We start from the raw sequence: 27,531 nt of genomic DNA, 5'->3' as shown, positions 1-27,531 counted from the left end.
CCTAAATCTAACACTCTCACCTTAAATAATATGTAACCAAAACTAAGAATATTAATATTCGAGGCCAGTATCACTACAACAGGCACAGAACCACTTTAGATAATGTAGGTACAACAACCATAAAGTAGCTTTAGATAATGGGAAAAAAACATACCATGTTTTGTTTAGCTTATGAATTTCCTGAGTCTTTAAGCCATTCCTCAAACTCCTCAACTTCAGGCACAGTGGTCAGGGGGATACTGATGTCTTTAGGCATTTCAGCCACAGGAGCCTCTGTCCCCAGTCTTGCAGCAAGATTGTTCACAGCAGCAGCAATCGCCATTTGCTGTTCCTTCACATGTTCCAATAAAGTTAGGATGTGCAGCTGAGCAGCTACAATAAAGGAAAGATTGAAAGTTAGATACCATTTTGAAAAACTAGATGTTTGAAATAAAAAAAAAAAGATTTTACCAGAGCATGGAATTGGTCTAGTGCCTGTCTTCCCCAGTCTAAATGTGGGCCTAAAGAAATGCTCATCTGGCAGAGGCGTGGCAGAGATCTGGCCCATAGAGCTTGATGGTGTGTGAGAGACACGTGTTGCAACTTGAGGCACTGAGGATGGGGAGAGTCATTATTTTTAGCAAAGATGGCATGCAAACAATTATTAAAAAATATAATATATATATATATATATATATATATATATATATTAATTATTATAAAAAATACCTGACTGGAAGGCATGCAAGATGTACTTAAGGGGGCAGGTGGTGCTGCTGTGAAACATAGGTATGTCAATAACATATTTTTAAGTGAATAACAACAAATTATGATAAATGTACTATTATAATAATAAATCCTTTATGTTTATAGTTTCTATTGTCCTTATGTGCAAGTTGCTTTGTATAAAAGCATCTGCTAAATGACCAAACTAAATGTAAGCTTACAATGAACAATGTTCAGCCAAGATCTGTCAGATTCACTCAGCACATAAAAACATTAACTTTAGGGCTCTGGCACACGGGGGAGATTAGTCGCCCGCGACAAAACTCCCTGTTCGCGGGCGACTAATCTCCCCGAGTTGCCATGACCCGCCATCTTTTTCGGCGATTTGCGCCGGTGGGATGGCAGGGGTAGGCAAAATCGCGCCGGTGGGATGGCACGGGTAGGCAACTCGGGGAGATTAGTCGCCCACGAACAGGGAGTTTTGTCGCGGGTGACTAATCTCCCCCGTGTGCCAGAGCCCTAACAGTTACATTAACTGCATCAGATCCAGGCAAGTACCTTGACTTAAGATAAAATTTGCCACGGCTTGACTGTATATACATGTTCAGTTGTAACATTAACATAACAGTATTAAAAAACTATTTAACGAAAATAAAAGAATATACCAGTAAAATAAGATTCTGTCTGCCTCTGGTCTAGGAGAGGTCTAGCAGTAGTCTGGCAAGCTTCATTGTCAGGAGTAGGGGAAGGAATAGGTGGTACTGGACAAGGGAGGACATTGTGGCATCTCCTCTTTATAGCCGTCTCTGGCTCACTGTCAGAGTCTGTATCGCCAAAGATTTGCCTAACAAACAACACAAACACCACCTAATCATGTTTGGCAGAGTTAAAAACTTTAACAAATTGCTTTAAGATTAAAACCTAAAAACACTCAAAATACATAAAAAGACACACAAAATATTAAATTAACTTACACTATGGAATCTATAGTATGACTTGTATCAGTTGACCCTTTATAGTACTGCAAAATATTTACACTACCTAGCCTTTCAGCTCTATAGTTAAATATTTCTAAATGTATTTTAAATGGTACATAGTAGTAGTAGTGTAATAGTCTCTAATAATATGCTGTGATAATGGCTGAGTTTCCCCTGAGACCCCTCTCCCTGGGCTTGTATGGAGCTGGGCACAACCACCTTGGGCAATCTTTGCCAGATAGCAGAACTCACCAGACTCTTGGAATCCACAAAAGGTTGTTTATTTGTTGTGGGTTAACAAACGTTGGGGTGGATGGACAAATGCTGGAGGTCAAAAGAAATATTGCTTTCCCAACCCCTGGAGTAGCTCCTCACACATAGGAAGCAGGAACATGAATGGCATGATGGGAGGAACTGACGTCACACATAAGGAAGGGAATGGGAGGGTATACAGACTTTGAAGTAAACAAGTTGTAATGCGACCTTGGTCACTAGGTGGCAGCGTAACAATGAAAATACATATAAACCATTAACTTTAATGGTTATGTACTGTACAGTATTACCTGCTGGGGCAGCACAGTGACTTACCTTTATGAAATTTGTAGCTCTGAGGATGTACTGTACCGCCGATAACTACCACACCGAAGAATTTCACGGATTCGTTTTCACAGATGCGGCACAGATCCGTTTAGCGAATGTTCCCGCCCACTGACACCCGGCCCTGAGCTGTGAAACGGAGGTGACTGTAACACGGATTTGCCGGTTTGAAAACTGATCCGGCTCGGAGTCAGCTGCCATGTGGGAAACGGAGGTGACTGTAACGCGGATTTGCCGGTTTGAAAACGGATCCGGCTCGGAGTCAGCTGCCGTGTGGGAAACGGAGGTGACTGTAACACGGATTTGCCGGTTTGAAAACGGATCCGGCTCGGAGTCAGCTGCTGTGTGGGAAGCCTCCCATAGGGCTCAATGGCACTCTGCAGCTCCAACCCGGCCCAAGGAAAGCCTCCCATAGGGCTCAAGGCACTCTGCAGCTCAAACCCGGCCAAAGGAAAGTCTCCCATAGGGCTCAATGGCACTCTGCATCTCCAACCCGGCCCAAGGAAATTCTCCCATAGGGCTCAATGGCATTCTGCAGCTCCAACCTGGCCCAAGGAAAGTCTCCCATAGGGCTCAATGGCACTCTGCATCTCCAACCCGGCCCAAGGAAATTCTCCCATAGGGCTCAATGGCATTCTGCAGCTCCAACCCGGCCCAAGGAAAGCCTCCCATAGGGCTCAATGGCACTCTGCAGCTCCAACCCGGCCCAAGGAAAGCCTCCCATAGGGCTCAGTGGCACTCTGCAGCTCCAACCCCGCCCAAGGAAAGCCTCCCATAGGTTTCAATGGCACTCTGCAGCTCCAACCCGGCCCAAGGAAAGTCTCCCATAGGGCTCAATGGCACTCTGCAGCTCCAACCCGGCCCAAGGAAAGCCTCCCATAGGGCTCAGTGGCACTCTGCAGCTCCAACCCGGCCCAAGGAAAGCCTCCCATAGGGTTCAATGGCACTCTGCAGCTCCAACCCGGCCCAAGGAAAGCCTCCCATAGGGCTCAATGGCACTCTGCAGCTCCAACCTGGCCCAAGGAAAGCCTCCCATAGGGCTCAGTGGCACTCTGCAGCTCCAACCCGGCCCAAGGAAAGCCTCCCATAGGGTTCAATGGCACTCTGCAGCTCCAACCCGGCCCAAGGAAAGCCTCCCATAGGGCTCAATGGCACTCTGCAGCTCCAACCCGGCCCAAGGAATGTCTCCCATAGGGCTCAATGGCACTCTGCAGCTCCAACCCGGCCCAAGGAAAGTCTCCCATAGGGCTCAATGGCACTCTGCAGCTCCAACCCGGCCCAAGGAAAGTCTCCCATAGGGCTCAATGGCATTCTGCAGCTCCAACCCGGCCCAAGGAAAGTCTCCCATAGGGCTCAATGGCACTCTGCAGCTCCAACCCGGCCCAAGGAAAGTCTCCCATAGGGCTCAATGGCACTCTGCAGCTCCAACCCAGCCCAAGGAAAGTCTCCCATAGGGCTCAATGGCACTCTGCAGCTCGAACCCGGCCCAAGGAAAGCCTCCCATAGGGCTCAATGGCACTCTGCAGCTCCAACCCAGCCCAAGGAAAGTCTCCCATAGGGCTCAATGGCACTCTGCAGCTCCATCCCGGCCCAAGGAAAGTCTCCCATAGGGCTCAATGGCACTCTGCAGCTCCAACCCGGCCCAAGGAAAGTCTCCCATAGGGCTCAATGGCATTCTGCAGCTCCAACCTGGCCCAAGGAAACCCTCCCGTAGGGCTCAATGGCACTCTGCAGCTCCAACCCAGCCCAAGGAAAGTCTCCCGTAGGGCTCAATGGCATTCTGCAGCTCCAACCCGGCCCAAGGAAAGTCTCCCATAGGGCTCAATGGCACTCTGCAGCTCCAACCCGGCCCAAGGAAAGTCTCCCATAGGGCTCAATGGCACTCTGCAGCTCCAACCCAGCCCAAGGAAAGTCTCCCATAGGGCTCAATGGCACTCTGCAGCTCCAACCCGGCCCAAGGAAAGCCTCCCATAGGGCTCAATGGCACTCTGCAGCTCCAACCCAGCCCAAGGAAAGTCTCCCATAGGGCTCAATGGCACTCTGCAGCTCCATCCCGGCCCAAGGAAAGTCTCCCATAGGGCTCAATGGCACTCTGCAGCTCCAACCCGGCCCAAGGAAAGTCTCCCATAGGGCTCAATGGCATTCTGCAGCTCCAACCTGGCCCAAGGAAACCTTCCCGTAGGGCTCAATGGCACTCTGCAGCTCCAACCCAGCCCAAGGAAAGTCTCCCGTACGGCTCAATCGCACTCTGCAGCTCCAACCCGGCCCAAGGAAAGTCTCCCGTAGGACTCAATGGCGCTCTGCAGCTCCAACCCGGCCCAAGGAAAGCCTTCCATAGGGCTCAATGGCACTCTGCAGCTCCAACCCGGCCCAAGGAAAGTCTCCCGTAGGATTCAATGGCACTCTGCAGCTCCAACCTGGCCCAAGGAAAGTCTCCCATAGGGCTCAATGGCACTCTGCAGCTCCAACCCGGCCCAAGGAAAGTCTCCCGTAGGGCTCAATGGCACTCTGCAGCTCTAACCTGGCCCAAGGAAACCCTCCCGTAGGGCTCAATGGCACTCTGCAGCTCCAACCCAGCCCAAGGAAAGTCTCCCGTAGGGCTCAATGGCACTCTGCAGCTCCAACCCAGCCCAAGGAAAGTCTCCCATAGGGCTTAATGGCACTCTGCAGCTCCAACCTGGCCCAAGGAAAGTCTCCCGTAGGACTCAATGGCACTCTGCAGCTCTAACCTGGCCCAAGGAAACCCTCCCGTAGGGCTCAATGGCACTCTGCAGCTCCAACCCAGCCCAAGGAAAGTCTCCCGTAGGGCTCAATGGCACTCTGCAGCTCCAACCCAGCCCAAGGAAAGTCTCCCATAGGGCTCAATGGCACTCTGCAGCTCCAACCTGGCCCAAGGAAAGTCTCCCGTAGGACTCAATGGCGCTCTGCAGCTCCAACCCGGCCCAAGGAAAGTCTCCCATAGGGCTCAATGGCACTCTGCAGCTCCAACCCGGCCCAAGGAAATTCTCCCATAGGGCTCAATGGCACTCTGCAGCTCCAACCCGGCCCAAGGAAAGTCTCCCATAGGGCTCAATGGCACTCTGCAGCTCCAACCCGGCCCAAGGAAAGTCTCCCATAGGGCTCAATGGCACTCTGCAGCTCCAACCCGGCCCAAGGAAAGTCTCCCATAGGGTTCAATGGCACTCTGCAGCTCCAACCCGGTCCAAGGAAAGGCTCCCATAGGTTCAATGGCACTCTGCAGCTCCAACCCGGTCCAAGGAAAGGCTCCCATAGGTTCAACGGCACGCTGCTGCTTCAACCTGGCCAAAAGATAGTCACGATAACAAAGCTTGAATGAATTCCGAAATGGTCGTAGTCCTTGCAAAAAAGATGTAACGTAAACCACAAAAAAGTTGTGGAATTTTAACTAAATTATTGTGGACATAACAAAAAGTTCTATAAATTAGAAAGAATACAATTTTTTCTGAAAAAAAAAATTGTGGTATCGTGAATGGACCCCTTAGTGTCTTTTATTACATAACCCCATTAGAATACTGATAGGCAGTGTAGGACTCACGTACAACGAGGAACCTGGATGTGGCTTGTAAGCTTCCATATTCCAGACTATGTTCAGTACTAAGACCTCTTTTTTTTAAAATAATTATTTAAAAAGGCTGAAACTGTGCACTGGCAACCATGCTCCCTTTTAGTGAACACACATTATTATCTTCAACGGCACAAACGGAGCATTGTTCCCCAAACAGTGGCTCGTGAGCAACATATTGTTCCCCAACCCCTTGGATGTTGCTCCCAGTGGCCCAAGTTTTGTTTTAATAAAAACCAGGTGTACCACCAAACAGAGTTTCTTATAGGCTGGCAGTCCACATAGGGGCAGTCCAATAGCCAATTACAGCCCTTATTTGCTTCCCCATGAAGCTTTTTCATGTTTGTGTTGCTCCCCATCTCATTTTACATTTGAATGTGTTGCACGGGTAAAAAATGTTGGGGACCCCTGAAAAAGAGAGAAGGAGAAAAGTACTAAAGGACAGAAGCCAGTATAGATATCAGGCAGACAAGTCAATAGAACTGTTCTCTCCATTTTTACATCATGCTTTACTAGGCCAGTACTTTAAGTTCATTATGAATGTTCATTTCCTGGCTAGTAAAAAAATCTCAAAGTCTTTAGATATTTTAGACTTTCCCATTTTATTCTTGAGCATTCCAAAGTATTTATTTTTTTAATGTGTTACATTGAATTAAAATATGGAACATAATATAAAATTATACACAACATATGATATGTAAGTTGCAGTTCACCATTTTCTGTTGTTTTTCCCAGTTATGAATTGCTTGCTGTTCATTTCAGGATGCAATAAAATGATATAGCATTTTGGGAAAAATATGCACACCAGTAGCCCAGCACTTGATGATATGATGGCAAAGATCTCAACTGCTACCATGTTCTTACCCTTGGTGCTAAGGTAAGCTGGGATGAATGTCACCCACACACTGGCAAATACCAACATACTGAATGTAATAAATTTGGCTTCATTAAACGTGTCAGGGAGCTTCCTAGCCAGAAAGGCAACTAACAAGCTAATAGAAGCTAAGAGGCCCATGTAGCCCAAGACACAAGTAAAGAATGCATTAGATCCCTCATTGCATTGAATAACTATTGTTCCTATTTCTGCTTCCATATTAAACTCAGCGAATGGGGCAGCAATGGCGAGCCAAGCGATACATAGGGCTATCTGAACCATTGCACAAAAAGGAACAATATAGATAGGTATACGAAGGCCCACCAGCCTCCTAATCTTGCTGTCTGGATTTGTTGCACTGAAGACCAAAATGACAGTCATTGTCTTTGCCAGTATAACAGAAAGGCAAACTGAAAAAATGACACCAAACACCACCTGGCGTATCATGCAGGTTATCATGTTGGGTCGGCCAATAAACACTAGGGAGCAGAGGAAACATAACATGAGGGAGATAAGAAGAAGGTAGCTGAGCTCTCGGTTGTTGGCTTTCACTATGGGGGTCTTGTGCTTGGCGATAAACAGGCAGAACACTGAAAAGGTGAGAAGACAGAGCAAAACTGATATACAAGCAAGACTGGTGCCAAGCATCTCCTCATAAGAAAGGAACTGAATGACTTTTGGCAGACATATTTCTTTTTTGCTATTTGGCCATTTGTCTTCTGGGCATCTGATGCACTCACTGTCATCTAGAGGAAAGAGGAAAAAAGTTCTTAATAAATAGAACAGATGTGTTTAAATCTGCAGTATATGCAACAACAACCAAAGGTCTAACATTACCCCACCAACTGGATATTAGCAAAGGGTGAAATAACATTACACTGAAATAGCCATAAAAGACACTGAGGGGCACATTTACTAACCCACGAATCCGACTCCGAATTGGAAAAATTCCAATTGGAAAACGAACATTTTGCGATTTTTTTGTATTTTTTGCGATTTTTTCGTCGCCGTTACGATTTTTCGGAAATTGTCGCTACTTTTTCGTAACCATTACGACTTGCCTCCCATAGGGCTCAATGGCACTCTGCAGCTCCAACCTGGCCCAAGGAAAGTCTCCCATAGGGCTCAATGGCACCCTGCAGCTCCAACCCGGCCCAAGGAAAGTCTCCCATAGGGCTCAATGGCACTCTGCAGCTCCAACCCGGCCCAAGGAAAGTCTCCCATAGGGCTCAATGGCACTCTGCAGCTCCAACCCGGCCCAAGGAAAGTCTCCCATAGGGCTCAATGGCACTCTGCAGCTCCAACCTGGCCCAAGGAAAGTCTCCCATAGGGCTCAATGGCACTCTGCAGCTCCAACCCGGCCCAAGGAAAGCCTCCCATAGGGCTCAATGGCACTCTGCAGCTCCAACCCGGCCCAAGGAAAGTCTCCCATAGGGCTCAATGGCACTCTGCAGCTCCAACCCGGCCCAAGGAAAGTCTCCCATAGGGCTCAATGGCACTCTGCAGCTCCAACCTGGCCCAAGGAAAGTCTCCCATAGGGCTCAATGGCACTCTGCAGCTCCAACCCGGCCCAAGGAAAGCCTCCCATAGGGCTCAATGGCACTCTGCAGCTCCAACCCGGCCCAAGGAAAGCCTCCCATAGGGCTCAATGGCACTCTGCAGCTCCAACCCGGCCCAAGGAAAGTCTCCCATAGGGCTCAATGGCACTCTGCAGCTCCAACCTGGCCCAAGGAAAGTCTCCCATAGGGCTCAATGGCACTCTGCAGCTCCAACCCGGCCCAAGGAAAGTCTCCCATAGGGCTCAATGGCACTCTGCAGCTCCAACCCGGCCCAAGGAAAGTATCCCATAGGGCTCAATGGCACTCTGCAGCTCCAACCTGGCCCAAGAAAAGTCACCATACTGAAGCTTGAATGAATCCGAAACTTTCGTACTCGGCGCGAAAGCTGCGAAAAAGTTGCGACAATTCGCGCAAGTAGTAACGCTACAAAAAAGTCGCGGCATTTTGCGAAACATTCGGAATGTCTATGAAAAAGTCACGGAAAAAAAATCGCAAAATACCGATCATTACGAAAAAAACGCATTCGGACGCATTCGGCCCGTTCGTGGGTTAGTAAATGGGCCCCTTAGGGTCCCATTTACTAACCACTGGGTTTTTTTTTCTCCATTCAGATTTTTAGCACTAAAAGACACAGAAAAATGTCACAATATTTTCTAAATTTACTATGCATCCAAACAGCTAAAAATCCAAATCCAACAATTTGCCAGCTAAAATGTGCTGAAATCATGCAGAAGTCAATGGCAGGGGTCTCTTCCCTTTCCTTGAAGATCTGTCTTTTGTCTCAAAACTTTAGAGGTTTCAGAATTTTGACGCTGTTTTTTTGTGCAACAATTTGATAAAGTACAGGTTTTGGTGCGACTACTCAAAACATTAACAGTTTTTCTTGCATGGACTTTTCATATTAGATTTTTTAGTAAAAGTCAGACATTCGATGAAATGAGTTTAGTCAAATTTTAAAATTAAAAAAAATGAGAAATTATAGTTTTAGTAAATCTGCCACTTTTATTAAAGTGTGAATTTAGAGCTCCCCCCAGTAGAATTCCCTCACTTTGTATTCATTCCTATGGGAGTATTTATTAAATGGTGAGTTATAACTTTCACCCATTAATAAATATGCATCCAAAATCCTATAGGAAGGAATAAATAGTGAGAGAATTTTACTATTTTACTAGTTTTAGGGGCACATTTACTAAAATTCATTTTTTTCTGGGCTTGAAAGTCATATGAACTCGACATGGTATAAATTCTTTAATCATTCATACAAAAATTTCGAGTTTTAGAGTTGAAAGCATTGGTAAAACTCGAAAAATTTGAGTTTAAACGGATGTTCGTTCCATGAATCCTTTTAATTTTTCCCAAACAGGAATTGCTCCAGCAGCCATTTTAGGAACATTGGCGCTTATTCTTGTGTTTAAGTTGTGTTTAAGTTTCACTTGAAACTGGGTGAAATTAACAATGATGGGATTGACTTCCCCTTGAAAAATGTGAAACTGAAAAGAATGAGGGGATTACGTTTCCCTTTGGAGCTGGGTGAAACTGAAACCAAAGAGGGGATTAACTTGTCCTTGAAAGGTGTGAAACTAAAAACAACGAGGGGGTTTAACTTGTCCTTGAAGGACAGGCTGTCACTGACTATTCTGTTCCTCTACTATTCTAAGCCTCCATAGGACTCAATGGTACTGACAGATCAAACCTGTCGAATTTTTATTTTACAAAAGAAAGTTCACTAAACATTTATACATCACAAATTATAGTACAGGAATGGGACGCGTTATCCAGAATGCTCGGGACCAAGGATATTCCGGATAAAGGATCTTTCCGTAATTTGGATCTCCATACCTTAAGTCTACTAAAGAATCAATAAAACAGTAATTAAACCCAATAGGATTGTTTTGCCTCCAATAAGGGGTAATTATATCTTAGTTGGGATCAAGTACAGGTACTGTTTTATTATTACAGAGAAAAAGGGAATCATTTAACCATTAAATAAACCCAATAGGGCTGTTCTGCCCCAATAAGGGGTAATTATATCTTAGTTGGAATCAAGTACAGGTACTGTTTTATTATTACAGAGAAAAAGGGAATCATTTAACCATTAAATAAACCCAATAGGGCTGTTCTGCCCCCAATAAGGGGTAATTATATCTTAGTTGGGATCAAGTACAGGTACTGTTTTATTATTACAGAGAAAAGGGAATCATTTAACCATGAAATAAACCCAATAGGGCTGTTCTGCCCCCAATAAGGGGTAATTATATCTTAGTTGGGATCAAGTACAGGTACTGTTTTATTATTACAGAGAAAAGGGAATCATTTAACCATGAAATAAACCCAATAGGGCTGTTCTGCCCCCAATAAGGGGTAATTATATATTAGTTGGGATCAAGTACAGGTACTGTTTTATTATTACAGAGAAAAGGGAATCATTTAACCATTAAATAAACCCAATAGGGCTGTTCTGCCCCCAATAAGGGGTAATTATATCTTAGTTGGGATCAAGTACAGGTACTGTTTTATCATTACAGAGAAAAAGAAAATCACTTTTAAAATTCTAACTTATTTAATTAAAATGAAGTCTATGGGAGATGGGCTTTCCGTAATTCGGATTTTTCTGGAGAACGGGTTTCAGGATAAGGGATCCTATACCTGTAGTTACTTTTGAAAAACTCGAATTTTTCTGGGAATAATGACGAAAAAATTGAGTTCTGGTGAAAACCCACTTGTACATCTCGAAATTATCTAGAAGTAAGAAAAAATCCGACTTCATCTCATAATTGATTAGTAAATGTGCCCCCTAAATTCATACTTTGATAAATATCCCCCTACTATGATGTGAAAACTCTACTATATGTTTTTTTTTCTTGTATAGTTGAGTGACAATGTCATTTAATGAGAGGGGATTGACTTGAATAAGATATAATACCAAAAGGATTTAGAATCTCTCCTTCAGAGCAAGGCACACAATCAAAACAGCAGATCTGTTGCCCTTGGCGTGTGGCTCTTCTGTGGCCTCTGGGACATGTGTCACTGCACACAGAGGTGGGGACCTAGGAAAAAAGCAAAATACAATAGAAATTTACTGAAAAGAAGGAGTGGTACAAACCAAGGCCGAAACAGATCAGTTATAGGGCACATTTACAACTCACCAGATGCCATGTTTTTTTTATACACAGCACAGAATTTTTCTCCCAGAATTCCAGACAAAAGCAAATAGGGTGCATTAACACGTTGATGTGATTTACTGATATAGATTCGCTTCTGTTGCGCTTGTTTTTAAGTTTTTTAGTGTGCGTGTGAATTGCATGATTTCCCCATTAGGGATGCATAGGATGTTTGCATAGGATTCACTAGGCACAGCGCAGTTGCGTGTTTAAGCACAGCATGTAAAGGGAGCCTTGGAAGTAACATCTTCTCAAAGCAAATATGTGTTTAATGAACAAAAGGCACAGTGCTTGTATCTGGTCTAAAAACCCATAGCAACCAACCAACGTATTCAAACAAATAGGCTGGCAAATACCCCCTTGCTTTGGGTTACCAGATCAACCATTTCACCTTTAATAACATCACTTATATAATGACAGGGATAAGACAGTGATTGCTACAGCACATAAATGACTCTTGTCCATTAAAAAGGGCCTATATTCACAGATGTTTTTAACCCCAAACAGAATTCATTAAGTAGGACTTATTGTGTTGCTGTAAAGCGCTTGTACTGCTGTGGAATAAAATTGTCATTCACAGGAGATTCAGTTATCCTTATACATTAAAAGGTGCAATAGGCTATGGTGCCCTGATCAGAATTTACTCTTGAGTTTTCTCCATTCCACCACCATGCCAGTTACATTACATTCTGCTGTAGTTGGGCCAATATAACATCATTTTGCCATCCGGATCACTATCTTTCTGATTCTGAATCAATAAAGGTGCTTACTTGGGTTTGTCCTTGATTCCATAAAATATTTTTCTGCTCAATCTTAAGTTCATGTCCTTTTTCAGATCCAGCATCAAAACTACCAATAGAGACATACTGATTGCTTCCGTTAGGGAAAAGCTGCCAGTTCAGGATATCCACATGGATTGGAACATCCCCATTCTCATCAAAAAAGACAGGCTCCCCTGCGGTATTGTTGAATTTTCCATGTTTGATGTAATGAAGCAGCTGGATGAAAAGACATTCATACTTGTATTAGAATTTCAATTTCAAGTACATATTTGGTGCACAGTGGCTGAATATAAAATTAGGATATTATATATTATGTCTATTGTTATGTCAAGGTATGAGGCAAATGAACCATAAGCTAATTTTAACATTGTAAGAACAATGGCACATGGGACATTTTGCTACTTACATCCTTAATCATCCTATCAGAAGTTGTCGTGCCGCATTGCACCTCTGATGAAGTCCCCAGGAGGGGATGAAATGTTTTAGGTGTTAAGGGTATGCACTCTACATATAGGGATATAGGGATGCAAAGAAAATCCCCCATGACTACTATCTGATTACCATACAATGACACATGGGGCGTTCTACTAAATCATCCTATCAGCAGGTGGAATGCTGCATTGCTTAGATTATAGGCATTACATTCAATGCACAATGGTGCTAGGTCCTATTTGAAACTTGATTTTTATATTACTGCAGTATTTTAGTGAAATGGCAGATAACACTGGGATTTTTTTTTATCAACCTTCTGTGCTGGAAATCTCTCAAAAACTCAGAATGACATCCCCTCCCCATTCATAGTGACATAACTGAGGATGAAAAAAGACACGTAAATATGGTTCAACCTTTTTGTTTAAATGCCTAACCTGCCTAAAGTCATCTCTGGTTTGCCACAGTTAATTTCAGAAAGCTATCTAATATATCTGCCAGAATAGCCTCTTCAGGAAAAGAATTCCACAACTTCACAGACCTTTTTCTAATCTGACTGGGTGAACTCATGTCCACTGGAATAACCTACTGGTGAATAAAGCATCCAAGAGGTTGTTGTAGGTCTCTTTCCATATTTATACATCATATTTCCCTGAATTACCTCTTCTCCAGGGAAAACAATAAAAACTTAGCCAGCCATTTAACCAATACATCCCATACCCTTATCAGTTTAGTAACTCTTCTGTGGACTGTCTCTATTTCAAAAATATCCCATTTGAGCACTGAAGAACAAAACTTTACTGAACATTTTAGTTAAGGCCTTACCAGTGCCATGCAAATGGAAATAAATTGCCTTCTTATCCCATTCATGTATGCTACTACATAAGGATATTTTGCTGTCTCTTGCTGCTGTTGCATGACTTTGCTTGTCAATGATAATTTATTTCCCTACAAGTACCCCTAGGCCTATTAAGGGTATTCTTTTTTTTCCTACAATCTCCTGGACCCACAATGCTCCAGGAGATTACCATTGATGATACCATGATTGCAAGATTATTGACATCCATTCTCAGAGCGAAAAATGTATGTAAGTGTCCCTTGTGCCATTGCCCTTAATAGAAATTACATTTGTCATGGTAATATCCCTTTGGGTAGAGTTTCCTTAATTCAATATAATTTTACCTAAAATGAGTTTAATATGAATAAAACTAAATTAAAAAAAATTGTTTGAGATCAGCAACATCAATTATACCTGCCAAGGCTGATGGTTATGTATATCTGCACAAGATCCATTCTTAAAAGGCCCATGTCCTGGAACGCAGGTATTCATCTGGTGTAAAGCATGAGCTATTGCAAAGACGGCATTGTGAATTTTGTAAGTATATCTAAAGTTGTATACATCATACACCGATGTATCAATGGTGTCCAGTCTCTCTGTTCCAGTGCACCAAACTGAGCCTTCCTTTAATGGAGTTGATTTATTAGCTGGCCAAACACAACCAAAAGCAAGTTCCCAAAAAGTCTTTATGTATATATCATCTGGATATTTAGTAGGGTGAATGCTGTAGAGGAATTCCTTGAATCCTGGAATTTTCCCACTTTGAGGTGCAAGACCGAGGCTCCCATTTAAGGTTGTTAATATTTCTCTTCTAGGAAAGTCAGATGTAATGGACCAGCTACCACTGCCTACCCACACTTTGTCAGTGATGTTGTTAAATGAAGCGACTTCCATTAAAGAAATTAGATTTTCCATTGTGGAATACACAATGATCACAGTAGCTTTCGTTTTCTTCAAGACGTCTACAATGCGATACACAGACTCCATGGAATTGTAGAGGGGAAGAATTTCTTGGAAAGCGATGCACCCACCATTACTCTCAATCTCTTTGGTTAAAAGCTGAGTACCAGATCGTCCTAAATCATTATCTGAGGTTATGATACCCACCCAGGTCCAATTAAAATACTGCACTAATCGAGCAATTGCGAACACTTCATAGTTATCATTTGAGATTGTCCTTAGGAAGGATGGGAATTGTGTTTTGTCACTTAGGAGAGGATGAGCCGAGGCGTAGCTGACCTGGTAAAGAAGTAAAATATTGTTTAAAATGACATTGTTGTCTATTGTTATGTAAATCAAAATTATCTATAAATGTTGTTGACACATCACAGTGGTGGGATAATGCCACTTTGCAGAGAGATTTGACAAAACTGGAAAAATGGAAAGCAAGCTGGAAACTGAGGTTCAGTGTTGGTAAATGCAAAGTTGTGCACTTTGGTAGAAATTCCATAAATGTGAGTTATACGCTGGGAGGATCCTTAATGGAGAAGGATCTAGGGGTTTTCAGTAGATAACAAGTTGTCTAATTCCAGGCAGTGTCATTCTGTGGCTACTACAGCAAATAAAGTGCTGTCTTGTATAAAAAAGGGCATTGACTCAAGGGATGAGAACATATTTTTGCCCCTTTATAGGTCCCTGGTAAGGCCTCACCTTGAGTATGGGGGGCAGTTTTGGGCTCCAGTCCTTAAGAAGGATATTAATGAGCTGGAGAGAGTGCAGAGACTGCAACTAAACTGGTTAAGGGGATGGAAGGGTTAAACTATGAGGTTAGACTGTCAGGGTGGGGTTGTTTTCTCTCGAAAAGAGGCGCTTGCGAGGGGACATGATTACTCTGTACAAGTACATTAGAGGGGATTATAGGCAGATGGGGGGTCTTTTTTCCCATAAAAGCAATCAGCGCACCAGAGGCCCCCCCTTTAGATTAGAGGAACGGAGCTTCCATTTGAAGCAGCGTAGGGGGTTCCTCATGGTGAGGGCAGTGAGGTTGGGGAATGCCCTTCCTAGTGATGGGGTAATGGCAGATTCTGTTAATGCCTTTAAGAGGGGCCTGGATGAGTTCTTGAACAAGCATAGTATCCAAGGCTATTGTGGTACTAAAATCTAAAGTCTGTATAGATATGTATATATGTTTTATATATGTGGGGGTATAGATAATTAGTATGAGTGTGTAAATATATATGCACTGGAGCTCACTTAGATCGGTTGAACTTGAAGGACTTTAGTCTTTTTTCAACCCAACTTAACTATGTTTTTCTTTTTTTTAGTTTTGGGCACATTTCTACAAAATAATATTTTTTGTTTTTTATTCTATTTTTCCTGGTATTCATATATTGTTGACACATTTAAGTAGCACGTTACAGACATTATTCACCATTCACACCAGTCCTTTCCCCAGTGAAGCTTACAATCTAAGGTCTCTATTATTTTCACACACAGTAAGGTTCATTTTATCAAGGGCCAATTAAACTGCCTGTTTGTTTTTGGGATAGTGGGAAGAAACCAGAATACACTTTATTTACCCTTTATAATACCCTTTATTTTAATGCTTCAGGCAATTTGATGGGTATTTTTCTGCAGATTGTTACTTTTCTATTATCCACTTTATCAGTGGCAATAAAATAAATGAACACACTATTTTCCAAAGTATTGGTTTAAGTGTCTCATACATTTAATAATACTCATTAATATATCATGGGCCAACAAACTGCAAACTTACTCCAAACTGAGTTAAGATCTAAAAAAAAGAGTTTTGAAAAGATTGAGGCACTCACATGCATTATTAGATAATTTTTTTGAGTGCTATCAGTTGAAAAAAACTTGTTCACAATAATGATAAATGATTTAAAATAGAAAAAAAAATAAAAGCCCCATGAGTATCAGGCTTAATAGTTTTAAAGGAAAAGGTAAAAACTAAGTAAGCTTTATCAGAAAGGTCTATGTAAATACAGCCATAAGCACTCACAGAAACGCTGCACTCAGTCCTCTATCAAAAGAAACACAGGATTTCTTATCTACTTTTTTGTAAACATGTTCTTCGGTATCAGACTTCCTCTCTTAGAAAAATCCTTCGTTCCCGGGGCCAGAGTCTGCGCAGTTCTCTACTCTCTCCTGCTCTCCCTCCCCCAAGGATGCTAAGAACTCCTTCCCCCCTACCCTTAGGAATGTGTAATCTGAGCTACCATCCTCTAGAACTGCAGCAGGAAGACCAAGCTAAAATGGCAGCTGCTATCTTAAACAAACGGAGAGAACTTCTAGGGCTGTTTACTCAGGTATGGTAAAGCTTTCTGCAGAATAAATATAGCGTTCTAGGTGGCACTAATATGGCAAATCTATTGGCAGTAAAATTTCAAAATGACTTTCCTTCTCCTTCATTGCTAACCAAATATTTTCTTACCTGAGGATAACTGTAGAGTCCCAGAATTCTGGCAATTGGCATTGAGGCTTTGGACGGCATGTCCCCAACAATCGCACTTGGCATGATAGTTTGGTGACAGTCAAAATTTGGCACAAATTTCTCCTTTCCCGATAGGATCCATGATGTCCCCATCAGAGAACGTACTTCATTATAACACGAATCATAGAGCTGGAAGCCCAGCTTAATATTTGGCAAAATGTCAGAAGAGTTATTTATTTCCATAATTGAGTATACCATAGCCAGGAGGTAGCGGTAATACCTGATGTGAAAACTGAAACATGATATTCAAGATTTTGTTAAATAAATAATGAAAATATTAATCATCGTGTGACTGAGTATCATTTTTAAAATACAATAATTTTTTTTTTCTAAAGAAATATTTTTAGATCTAAGGGGCAGATTTATCAAAATGTGAGATTAGAGCTCGCCACAGAAAAATTCACCCATGTTCTATTCTCTCCTATGGGATTTTCAGAAGGGTATTTATCAAATGGTGAATTCTAACTAAATTTTTCTGTGGTGAGCTCTAATCTCACATTTTGATAAATCTGCTCCTAAGGAGTGATGAGCGAATCTGTTGAAAATGTCCCGCATCAAATAAAAAAATTGTCACACGTGTCATTTTTTTAACGCACACGTCAAAAAAGACGTGACAGGCAAACTTTTTTAACACGTGTTAATTTGTTTACACGTGCGTCAATTTTTTTTTACATGAGCCACCATTTTTTGTCATGGGGTGAATTTTCAAGATTGTTTAAAAAACAATCCGCCAAACGTGGAAACACAGAAATTATTTCGCTCATCACTACTCCTAAGTGTTTAGTAGTGATGGGCGAAATGTTTCGCCAGGCAGGGATTTGCGGCGAATTTCGGCGTTTCGCCATTGGCGGATTGTTTCGCGAAACGGATGAAAAAATTAGCCATGGAAAAATTTGCCGCACGTCCAAAAATTGTCGCCGGCGTTAAAAAAGAATAGTCGCGGACGTCAAAATAATAGCTGTGCAACAAAATAATAGCCGCGCGACTAAACAAAACCCGCAGGCGACGAAACAATAGCCGCGCGACAAAATAATAGCCGCGGCAGGGGAAACAATAGCCGTGCGACAAAATAATAGCCGCGGGCGACAATTTCTGCCGTTTCGCGAATTTTTCACCGAAACAGATTCGCTCATCACTAGTGTTTAGGATAAAATATACCAAGGTGAGGGGAGAGCAATAGGAGGGGCATTTACTAATACATTTCACAATTTGTTTTCTTGAGCTAAAACTCAATTTGTTTCCCATTTATTATGCGTCAAATCTGAAAGTAAAAATATGCCGTCAAAAAGCTGTCAAGGTCATGTAGAAGTCACTGGCAGCTGTCCTTTTTCAATTGGCTAATCTTTTTGGGGCCCATTTATCAAAGTCCGAATTTCTGACTTATAAAAGTATGATACAAAAATCTGATATTTTCTGATGTGCACTAAAAGCGCAAAAATTTCGCATCGTTCTCATACGAAAATATTGTGGTATGATCCGAAAGTTCCGAAGTTTTCGAAAAACTTTCTGACTTTGAACCTTCAGTGCATGATTTTGGAAGCCTCCCACAGGACTCAATGGCAGCTCCAAGAAATACGATTTTGTCGCACAAATTGTTGCAAAGTACAGATTTTTGTAAAAAAAATGAACGAAAAAATTGCAGAAAATACACACAGTTCTAATATGCACAGTTGTATTTTGTAAAAAATATGAGTTTTTAGTATTCGGACTCAATCGTACATTGATAAATGGGCCCCTTTGTGTCTCTTAGTTTTAGAAGTTTTGGGGTTTTTTGAGGGTCTCATTTATGTGTCAAAAAGCCTGTAAAACCATGAAAATGAGAATGTTGACAAATGGGCCTCCCCGTGTATTCTTGCTATACAGAAAAAATTCTGGATTTGGATAGCGGGCATAGCACCAGATACCAGGGGCCTCATTTATTAAAAGCTGGTAAAGTTTAAATTTTAGTTGTTCTGGGTTTTGCCCACAATTTGTCCCAGAATTCCAGTGCTCTATTAACAGCCCTCCATTTGCAAGGTACTTGATAATCATCATAGATAGATACAAAAATGAATTCCAGGTTGTATAATACTGACATAAACGTCTACTATGGCATTTTATGAATGCTTATACAGGTATAGGACCCATTACCCAGAATGCACAGGACCAAGGGTATTTCGGATAAGGGGTCTTTCCGTAATTTGGATCTCCATACCTTAGGTCTACTAAAAAATCAATAAAACATTAATTAAACCCATTAGGCTTGTTTTGCATCCAATAAGGATTATTTATATCTTAGTTGGGATCAAGTACAGGTACTGTTTTATTATTACAGAGAAAAGGGAATCATTTAACCATGAAATAAACCCAATAGGGCTGTTCTGCCCCCAATAAGGGGTAATTATATCTTAGTTGGGATCAAGTACAGGTACTGTTTTATTATTACAGAGAAAAGGGAATCATTTAACCATGAAATAAACCCAATAGGGCTGTTCTGCCCCCAATAAGGGGTAATTATATCTTAGTTGGGATCAAGTACAGGTACTGTTTTATTATTACAGAGAAAAGGGAATCATTTAACCATGAAATAAACCCAATAGGGCTGTTCTGCCCCCAATAAGGGGTAATTATATCTTAGTTGGGATCAAGTACAGGTACTGTTTTATTATTACAGAGAAAAGGGAATCATTTAACCATGAAATAAACCCAATAGGGCTGTTCTGCCCCCAATAAGGGGTAATTATATCTTAGTTGGGATCAAGTACAGGTACTGTTTTATTATTACAGAGAAAAGGGAATCATTTAACCATGAAATAAACCCAATAGGGCTGTTCTGCCCCCAATAAGGGGTAATTATATCTTAGTTGGGATCAAGTACAGGTACTGTTTTATTATTACAGAGAAAAGGGAATCATTTAACCATGAAATAAACCCAATAGGGCTGTTCTGCCCCCAATAAGGGGTAATTATATCTTAGTTGGGATCAAGTACAGGTACTGTTTTATTATTACAGAGAAAAGGGAATAATTTAACCATGAAATAAACCCAATAGGGCTGTTCTGCCCCCAATAAGGGGTAATTATATCTTAGTTGGGATCAAGTACAGGTACTGCTTTATTATTACAGAGAAAAGGGAATCATTTAACCATTAAATAAACCCAATAGGGCTGTTCTGCCCCCAATAAGGGGTAATTATATCTTAGTTGGGATCAAGTACAGGTACTGTTTAATTATTACAGAGAAAAGGGAATCATTTAACCATTAAATAAACCCAATAGGGCTGTTCTGCCCCCAATAAGGGGTAATTATATCTTAGTTGGGATCAAGTACAGGTACTGTTTAATTATTACAGAGAAAAGGGAATCATTTAACCATGAAATAAACCCAATAGGGCTGTTCTGCCCCCAATAAGGGGTAATTATATCTTAGTTGGGATCAAGTACAGGTACTGTTTAATTATTACAGAGAAAAGGGAATCATTTAACCATGAAATAAACCCAATAGGGCTGTTCTGCCCCCAATAAGGGGTAATTATACCTTAGTTGGGATCAAGTACAGGTTCTGTTTTATTATTACATAGAAAAAGGAAATCAGTTTTAAAATTCTAAATTATTTGATTAAAATGGAGTCTTTGGGAGACAGGCTTTCCATAATTCGGAGCTTTCTGGATAACGGGTTTATGGATAAGGGATCCTATACCTGTACTGTATACATCCATTTTTGCACCTAGAAATGCAAGTCTGATGTTAGTAAATGATGATATATATATATGTACAAGATTTAATATTCCAAGGCAGAAAGGTCCGGGGAGCTAAATCTGATTGGCTATTGGTTTCCCCTATGTTGACAGGCAGCTCTGTTTGGCAGTCTGTATAGTTTTTATGCAACTAAAGCTTGACTTCATGCCAGGAATTCAAAACTAAGCACCTGCTTTGAGGCAATGGGAAGCAACATGCAATAGGTCGGTGAGCCACTGGTCGGAAATCCCTGCTCTACTCTGTGGTAATGTAAAAGTAAATGGTAAAAGAGAAACTTACGTGCTACATTGGACTGATTTTGGTGGTTCCCTGAAATTGACTTCAGGATATTCTACATCCATATGCACAGCAAACAATCCCCCCAGCGTGATTTCTCCAGGCAAAGAGTAACCCAGAATATCCTCATTTGACAGTTTGCACCCTCTGTGGGATGTTCCAGAAATGTCATCAGTAAACCACGAGATGATGAGCAAACAGCATTGGAGGCAAGGAGACAGAAAACCGAGAGACTTCTTCATCCTATTCAGTAAAGAAAATGTACTTTATTTCAATGCAAATGGATTACACAAAAACACATTGCATGTATATTAGGATTTTCATTATGTACCATGTGAAACCGTATGCTCTTCATCTCTTTATTTGTTGCTGTATTTGCCATTTACAAAAATATCTTCATTCTATTCTATACTTAGGGGCTGATTTACTAATCCACGAATCCGAATGAGAAAAATTTGGATTGGAAATCGAACATTTTGCGACTTTTTTGTATTTTTTGCAATTTTTTCCGTCGCCGTTACGACTTTTCCGTAAATTGACGCGACTTTTTCGTAACCGTTACGACTTGCGCGAATTGTCGTGACTTTTTCATAGCCATTACAAATTTCGTGAATTGTCGCGACTTTTTCATTGCCATTACAACTTTCGTGAATTGTCACAACTTTCGTATTGAGAGCTTGAAAAAGTTGCGAAAAAGTCGCAAAGTACCGATCATTACGAAAAAAACGCATTCGGACGCTTTTCGGACGTTCATGGATTAGTAAATGTGCCCCTTATTGTTTAATACTTTGTACTTTTTTAAACTAAAAAAAAACTATACATTTCAGTTGAGTTTGAAAAACAATACAAGACCATTGATTTCAACTTTTTTTTCCAAATGAAAGTTACCTAAATGCTAGTTGATCTAGAGCAGGGATCCCCAACCTTTTGAACCCCTGAGCAACAATCAAACATAAAAAGAGTTGGGGAACAACACAAGAATGAAAAATGTACCCGGGGGTACCAAATAAGGGCTGTAATTGGTTATTTGTAGCCCCTATGTGGACTGGTAGCCTACAGTAGGCTCTGTTGGGCAGTACACGTGGTCTTTATGCCTCCAAAAACTTACCAATAAAACAAAAATTCAAAAATAAGCACCTTCTTTGAGGCCACTGAGAGCCCCATCCAAGAGGTTAGTGAGCAACATGTTGCTCCCGAGCCACTGGTTGGGGACCACTGATCTAGAGGAAGCCAAAAAGGAAAGAAAACCTGAAACTCCAAGTTGCCTCAGTGGGGGAGAAAATTGCTGCCTGACTTCAAGAGCTCAACTGAACCAGTCCCTGGTGCACCAAAAACTCATGTTACTTACTTTGCATTTTCTCACTTGCTAAAACAAGGATTCAGTCTTCCCTTGAAGCTATCTAATGTAATATCACTAATAATAAGTAATATATCTGCCTGTACAGCCACTTCAAGAAGAATTTTACAACTTCAAAGCCTTTACTGTAAAAAAAATCCAAACTTTTCCCACTCTAAGGGGTCCATTTACTAAACAATTTTGAGATAATTTTGTATTTTTTCTAACTTATAGAACATTTCGGAAAGTATGCGAGTTTTTCGTGGTTTCGTTAAATTTCCACAAAAAAACGTATTTTGCGCAAAGAATAGGAACATTTCGGAATTCTTTAACGCTTTGGTTACACTTTCCTCGGGACTATCTTGTCGCCAGGTTTGATCTGTCGAGTGCCATTGAGTCCTATGGAAGGCTTACAAAGCCAGACATTGAAGGCTTCCAAAGCCAGAAGTGTTTTCGTGGCGTTTACGAACTTTAGGGCCCGAAAATTTTTGGAGACCAAAAGTGTACTTCATATTCTAGATGGGGCCTTACCATTGCTTCATAAAGAGGAAGAAAGAATCCGATGGATCTGCATCAAGGATTTTCCAAGATTTTTCGTATTTGTCGCGACTTTTTCGCCGCCGTCGCAACTTTATCACATTTCGCACAACTTTTTCGTCGCCGCTGTGATTTTTCCGTATTGAGCGATAGTAAACGGCGGAAAAACCAATCCGATTTTTTCGCGACGGCGACGAAAATGTCGCAGCAAATATACGAAAAAGTCGCGACGGTGACGAAAAAATTGCGGGACGCACGAAAAAGTTGCGACAGCGACGAAAAAGTCTCAAAAATACCGATCATTACGAAAAACGCATTTGGACGCCTTCGGACCGTTCGTGGATTAGTAAATCTTCTACCTCCTCTCTCTGTAGTTTTAAATAATTTCCTCTGCATTGCAATTAATGTCCTTACCTAATTTCCCAAGCTATGCATTGGAGTCCTGAAATGTCAACCATATGTATGTTTGTTCTTGTAATAATCTTTTAATTCAAATATTTTTTTACATCTTATAGTACCCATGGGTCAAAATTTGTTATACCTTTTGCTGCACAATATCAAATTTCATCAGGATAACTTTCATTACAATGCATACCAGGCTCCAATAGCTTTTCAGCTGAGAATCATGAATAACACAATATAATAGGATATTTTGTGGTGAGTTATATTATCCTTCTGAGAATTTCACACAGCAAGGGCAGTTTCGGTTACCATGTGCAATCTGCTTTTGTATTCTGACATCTTCCTGCTGCTCATACAGCGCGTCTCTTACACAAAACCATATACTGATACACGATGGAAGGAGAAGGCAACACACAGGCAATAGGACAAGGAGAAAAAGAATAGTTAATATACAGAGATAGATTAGAGAGAGAGATGGATAGATGATAGAAAGATGATAGATATAGATAGATAGATAGATAATAGATAGATAGATAGATAGATAGATTTATGCATGGATGGATGGATGGATGGATAGATAGATGATAGATAGATAGATAGATAGATAGATAGATAGATAGATAGATAGATGATAGATAGATAGATAGATAGATAGATAGATAGATTTATGCATGGATGGATGGATAGATAAATAGATAGATAGATAGATAGATAGATAATAGATAGATAGATAGATAGATAGATAGATAGATAGATGATAGATAGATAGATAGATAGATTGATTGATTGATTGATAGACAGACAGACAGACAGACAGACAGAAAGACAGACAGACAGACAGACAGACAGACAGACAGATAGATAGATAGATAGATAGATAGATAGATAGATAGATAGACAGATGGGCAGACAGACAGATAGATAAAAAGATATATAAACAAACTGACAGATAGATGAAAGATAGACAGACAGACAGAGAGACAGATAAATAGATAGATAGATAGATAGATAGATAGATAGATAGATAGATAGATAGGTAGACAGACAGACAGATAGACATATTTATGCATGGATGGATGGAAAGATAGATAGATAGATAGATAGATAGATAGATAGATAGATAGATAGACAGACAGACAGACAGACAGACAGACAGACAGACAGATAGATAGATATAGATTTATGCATGGATAGATAGATAGATAGATAGATAGATAGATAGATAGATAGATAGACAGATGATTGATGATAGATAGATAGATAGACAGACAGACAGACATATAGATAGATAGATAGATAGATAGATAGATAGATAGACAGACAGACAGACAGACCGATAAATAGATAGATAGATAGACAGACAGACAGAGAGTGATAGAGAGAGATCCGTTTATGTGTCCATCCCCATACACACACATACGGAGCACTACACCATCAGTTACATTACAGGCAGGGCAGCACAGTGGGAAAAAATAAAGCCCAATTTTTCAAGAGGAAATAAAAATAGATTGAACCTGGCAAGATAAAATTTTGGAAGCCATTATTTTTCTATAAGTTTATATATTGTGCATATTAGATAAACTATCCACATCCTGTTAACATTATCTTTATCATATTTTCAGGCTATCACAAATTATATACTGAGTAAACAAATGTACAGTATATACTTACCTCGCAAAACAGAATTTTCACAGTCTCAGGATTTTTTCTCCATCATTAAGAATACTGTTAAAAAAAATAACGTGATAGTAATTGTTATTCAAGTTGTTTATTAGTTGTGGGCGTCTAAAATGTCTATTGTGTGTGTGTGCAGCCCCCAAACTGCAGCGCATTGTTTACTGTCCTTTATATATATGAGACCACCGAACCTGTGAGATGCCTATAGAGGGCGGAAGGAACTTTAATTATATAAACACAAACCAACAAGGGGAAGTCTGCTATTATGTAAAAAAAATAATTATAATTTTATTTTTTTCTTCCAACAACAACTACTTATTAAAGCAATCTCTTTGGGCCGGGAGGAGGGACAGTTGTCGCTAAAAGTAGTAGTTTTAATTGGCTGACTGAGCAGTTTTTGTCCACTAGAAATAAATAGAGATAGTTATGATGTAGAAATAAACACGTACGCTGTCATTTTCTGCTTCATATACTACTTGTATAGAAAAACAGGCATACTGGATGTAAAAAAAGCCTGTAAACTTAATACAATATAGAGGTATGGGACCCGTAATCTAGAATGCTTGGGACCTGTGGTTTTCCGGATAAGTGGTCTTTCCGTAATTCGGATCTCCTACCTAAAGTCTGCTAATAAAATTAATTAAACAGTGATTAACCCCAATAGGATTGTACTGACCCCAATAAGGGGTAATTATATCTTAGTTGGGATCAAGTACAGGTACTGTTTTATTATTACAGAGAAAAGGGAATCATTTAACCATGAAATAAACCCAATAGGGCTGTTCTGCCCCCAATAAGGGGTAATTATATCTTAGTTGGGATCAAGTACAGGTTCTGTTTTATTATTACAGAGAAAAGGGAATCATTTAACCATGAAATAAACCCAATAGGGCTGTTCTGCCCCCAATAAGGGGTAATTATATCTTAGTTGGGATCAAGTACAGGTACTGTTTTATTATTACAGAGAAAAGGGAATCATTTAACCATTAAATAAACCCAATAGGGCTGTTCTGCCCCAATAAGGGGTAATTATATCTTAGTTGGGACCAAGTACAAGGTGTTATTTTATTATTAGAGATAAAAAGGAAATAATTTTTAAAAATGTGAATTATTTGATTAAAATGGAGTCTATGGGAGATGGCCTTTCCGTAATTCAGAACTTTCTGGATAATGGGTTTCCGGATAAGGGGTCCGATACCTGTACCGAATTGACATAAATTAACTGACAATAATTAAAAAACTTTATTGAACAAGCGTAAAATTTCAAACTTCAACTTTGGAAAGTTTAGCTTTGTTAATAAGGAGAAGGAAAGGTAAAATGTTAGGCTCCTCCCAGTGACTTTAATCACTTACCTTTTACCCCGGGCTGGTGCCCTTGTTAGGAGAAAACTGCACCATCCCGGGGTAAAAGGTAAGCAATTAAATTCACTGGGGGTAACTTTTTGTCATAGTTTTCTTCTCCTCTAATTAATTGCTAGATCCTTTTATATGTTGTTATGCAGCACTTATAACTTGAAAATGATGATTCTTCAGCATTTGGAAACAGGTATTTAATTTAGTGGGGATGTAGGAGAGTAAAGGTTTTGCCAACCTTAAGGTTCTTTGGTCCCTTGGGCATAACGTAAGGTGACAATACACACAGTAGGTTTCATACGGTATTTGGCTGGCCGGGACAAAAGGTTTTGCTCAGGTGCCTTCAACTCTGCACGTCAGTGGAGGGAACCAATGATTTTTTCTGTGACCAATTGTAAGGTGTATTGCCACCTTTAGTGATGAACGCCCAATTTAATGCGACCGCAATGTTTTTTAACGCGTGACAAATTTTTCCGTGGCAAATTTTCACGGAAGTTTCACGAAACTATTCGCCAATGGCGAAATGCGGAAATTCGCTGCGAATCCATGCCTGGCGAAAACATTTGCTCATTACTAGCCACCTTAAGTCAGCTAGATTAGGTCCTCTGTTATAGGAGGGAGGCTGTTTCCTTTTCCTGTGTGAAAGTATTTTCCTGGTAGTTCAGTAACTTTCTGAGAACTGGAAGTTCCTAGGAAGGGGTACTGCAGCCCAGTCTGTCCTGACCCTGGTTGGAGGCCTCTTGTAGCACCAAAACTTAGTGGAAATCAGTGAAGGATTTCCTTTCAGTAGCAGAATAGGACTTAGGGTTTCCACCTGTCCAGTTTTCAGCATTCAGAAAACCAGGCAGAAACCCTCTGAAAAACTGAGCTATTCTAAATAGGAGAACTGGCCCATGCCTGCATAAATGGCCTTAAGAAGTGTTTAACATGTTTAACAAATTGGATCTTAATGCTTTTAAAGTTCTGTATGTCCTCAAATTGGCAAGGTTGGTGTATAACCAAGTGCATGGCATTGTGTGCCTTAAAGATGATCTTGGCACCCCATAGTAGATAAAGGCAGTCCTGAGTACCTAGGGGGAGGAGTGTTTTTATCAAAATGGGAGCTAGAAGTGTCATGATTCAACATAAATCATATCTATTTTTAATGGGAACAAGAGGAGTGATATAAAAAAAATAGAGAAAAGGGGTGAGCATGTAAGGAGGTCAATTATATTTTATGTCAAAGTGTGACATATTTAGTTTGTCCAGCAGCAA

The 27,531-nt window shown here is 40.8% G+C and overlaps 1 protein-coding gene across 1 annotated transcript; it reads right to left on the bottom strand.

Moving 5' to 3' along the window:
• Positions 1-169: 169 nt before the first annotated feature.
• LOC100486273 (vomeronasal type-2 receptor 26) lies at positions 170-21,214 on the bottom strand. The gene is made up of 9 exons (XM_031891771.1): positions 20,976-21,214; positions 16,900-17,191; positions 13,920-14,744; positions 12,227-12,454; positions 11,219-11,342; positions 9,808-9,813; positions 6,576-7,482; positions 1,371-1,549; positions 170-372 (listed from the first exon to the last, which is right to left on the bottom strand). The coding sequence occupies exons 1-9, from the start codon at positions 21,212-21,214 to the stop codon at positions 170-172; spliced, it is 3,003 nt and encodes a 1,000-aa protein (XP_031747631.1).
• Positions 21,215-27,531: the final 6,317 nt, after the last annotated feature.

This window comes from Xenopus tropicalis, chromosome 8 (assembly GCF_000004195.4).
Source record: "Xenopus tropicalis strain Nigerian chromosome 8, UCB_Xtro_10.0, whole genome shotgun sequence".
NCBI classification, from domain to species: Eukaryota; Metazoa; Chordata; class Amphibia; order Anura; family Pipidae; genus Xenopus; species Xenopus tropicalis.
Note: the sequence above shows the minus strand (reverse complement) of the source record. Positions and strands in the feature narration are given on the sequence as shown.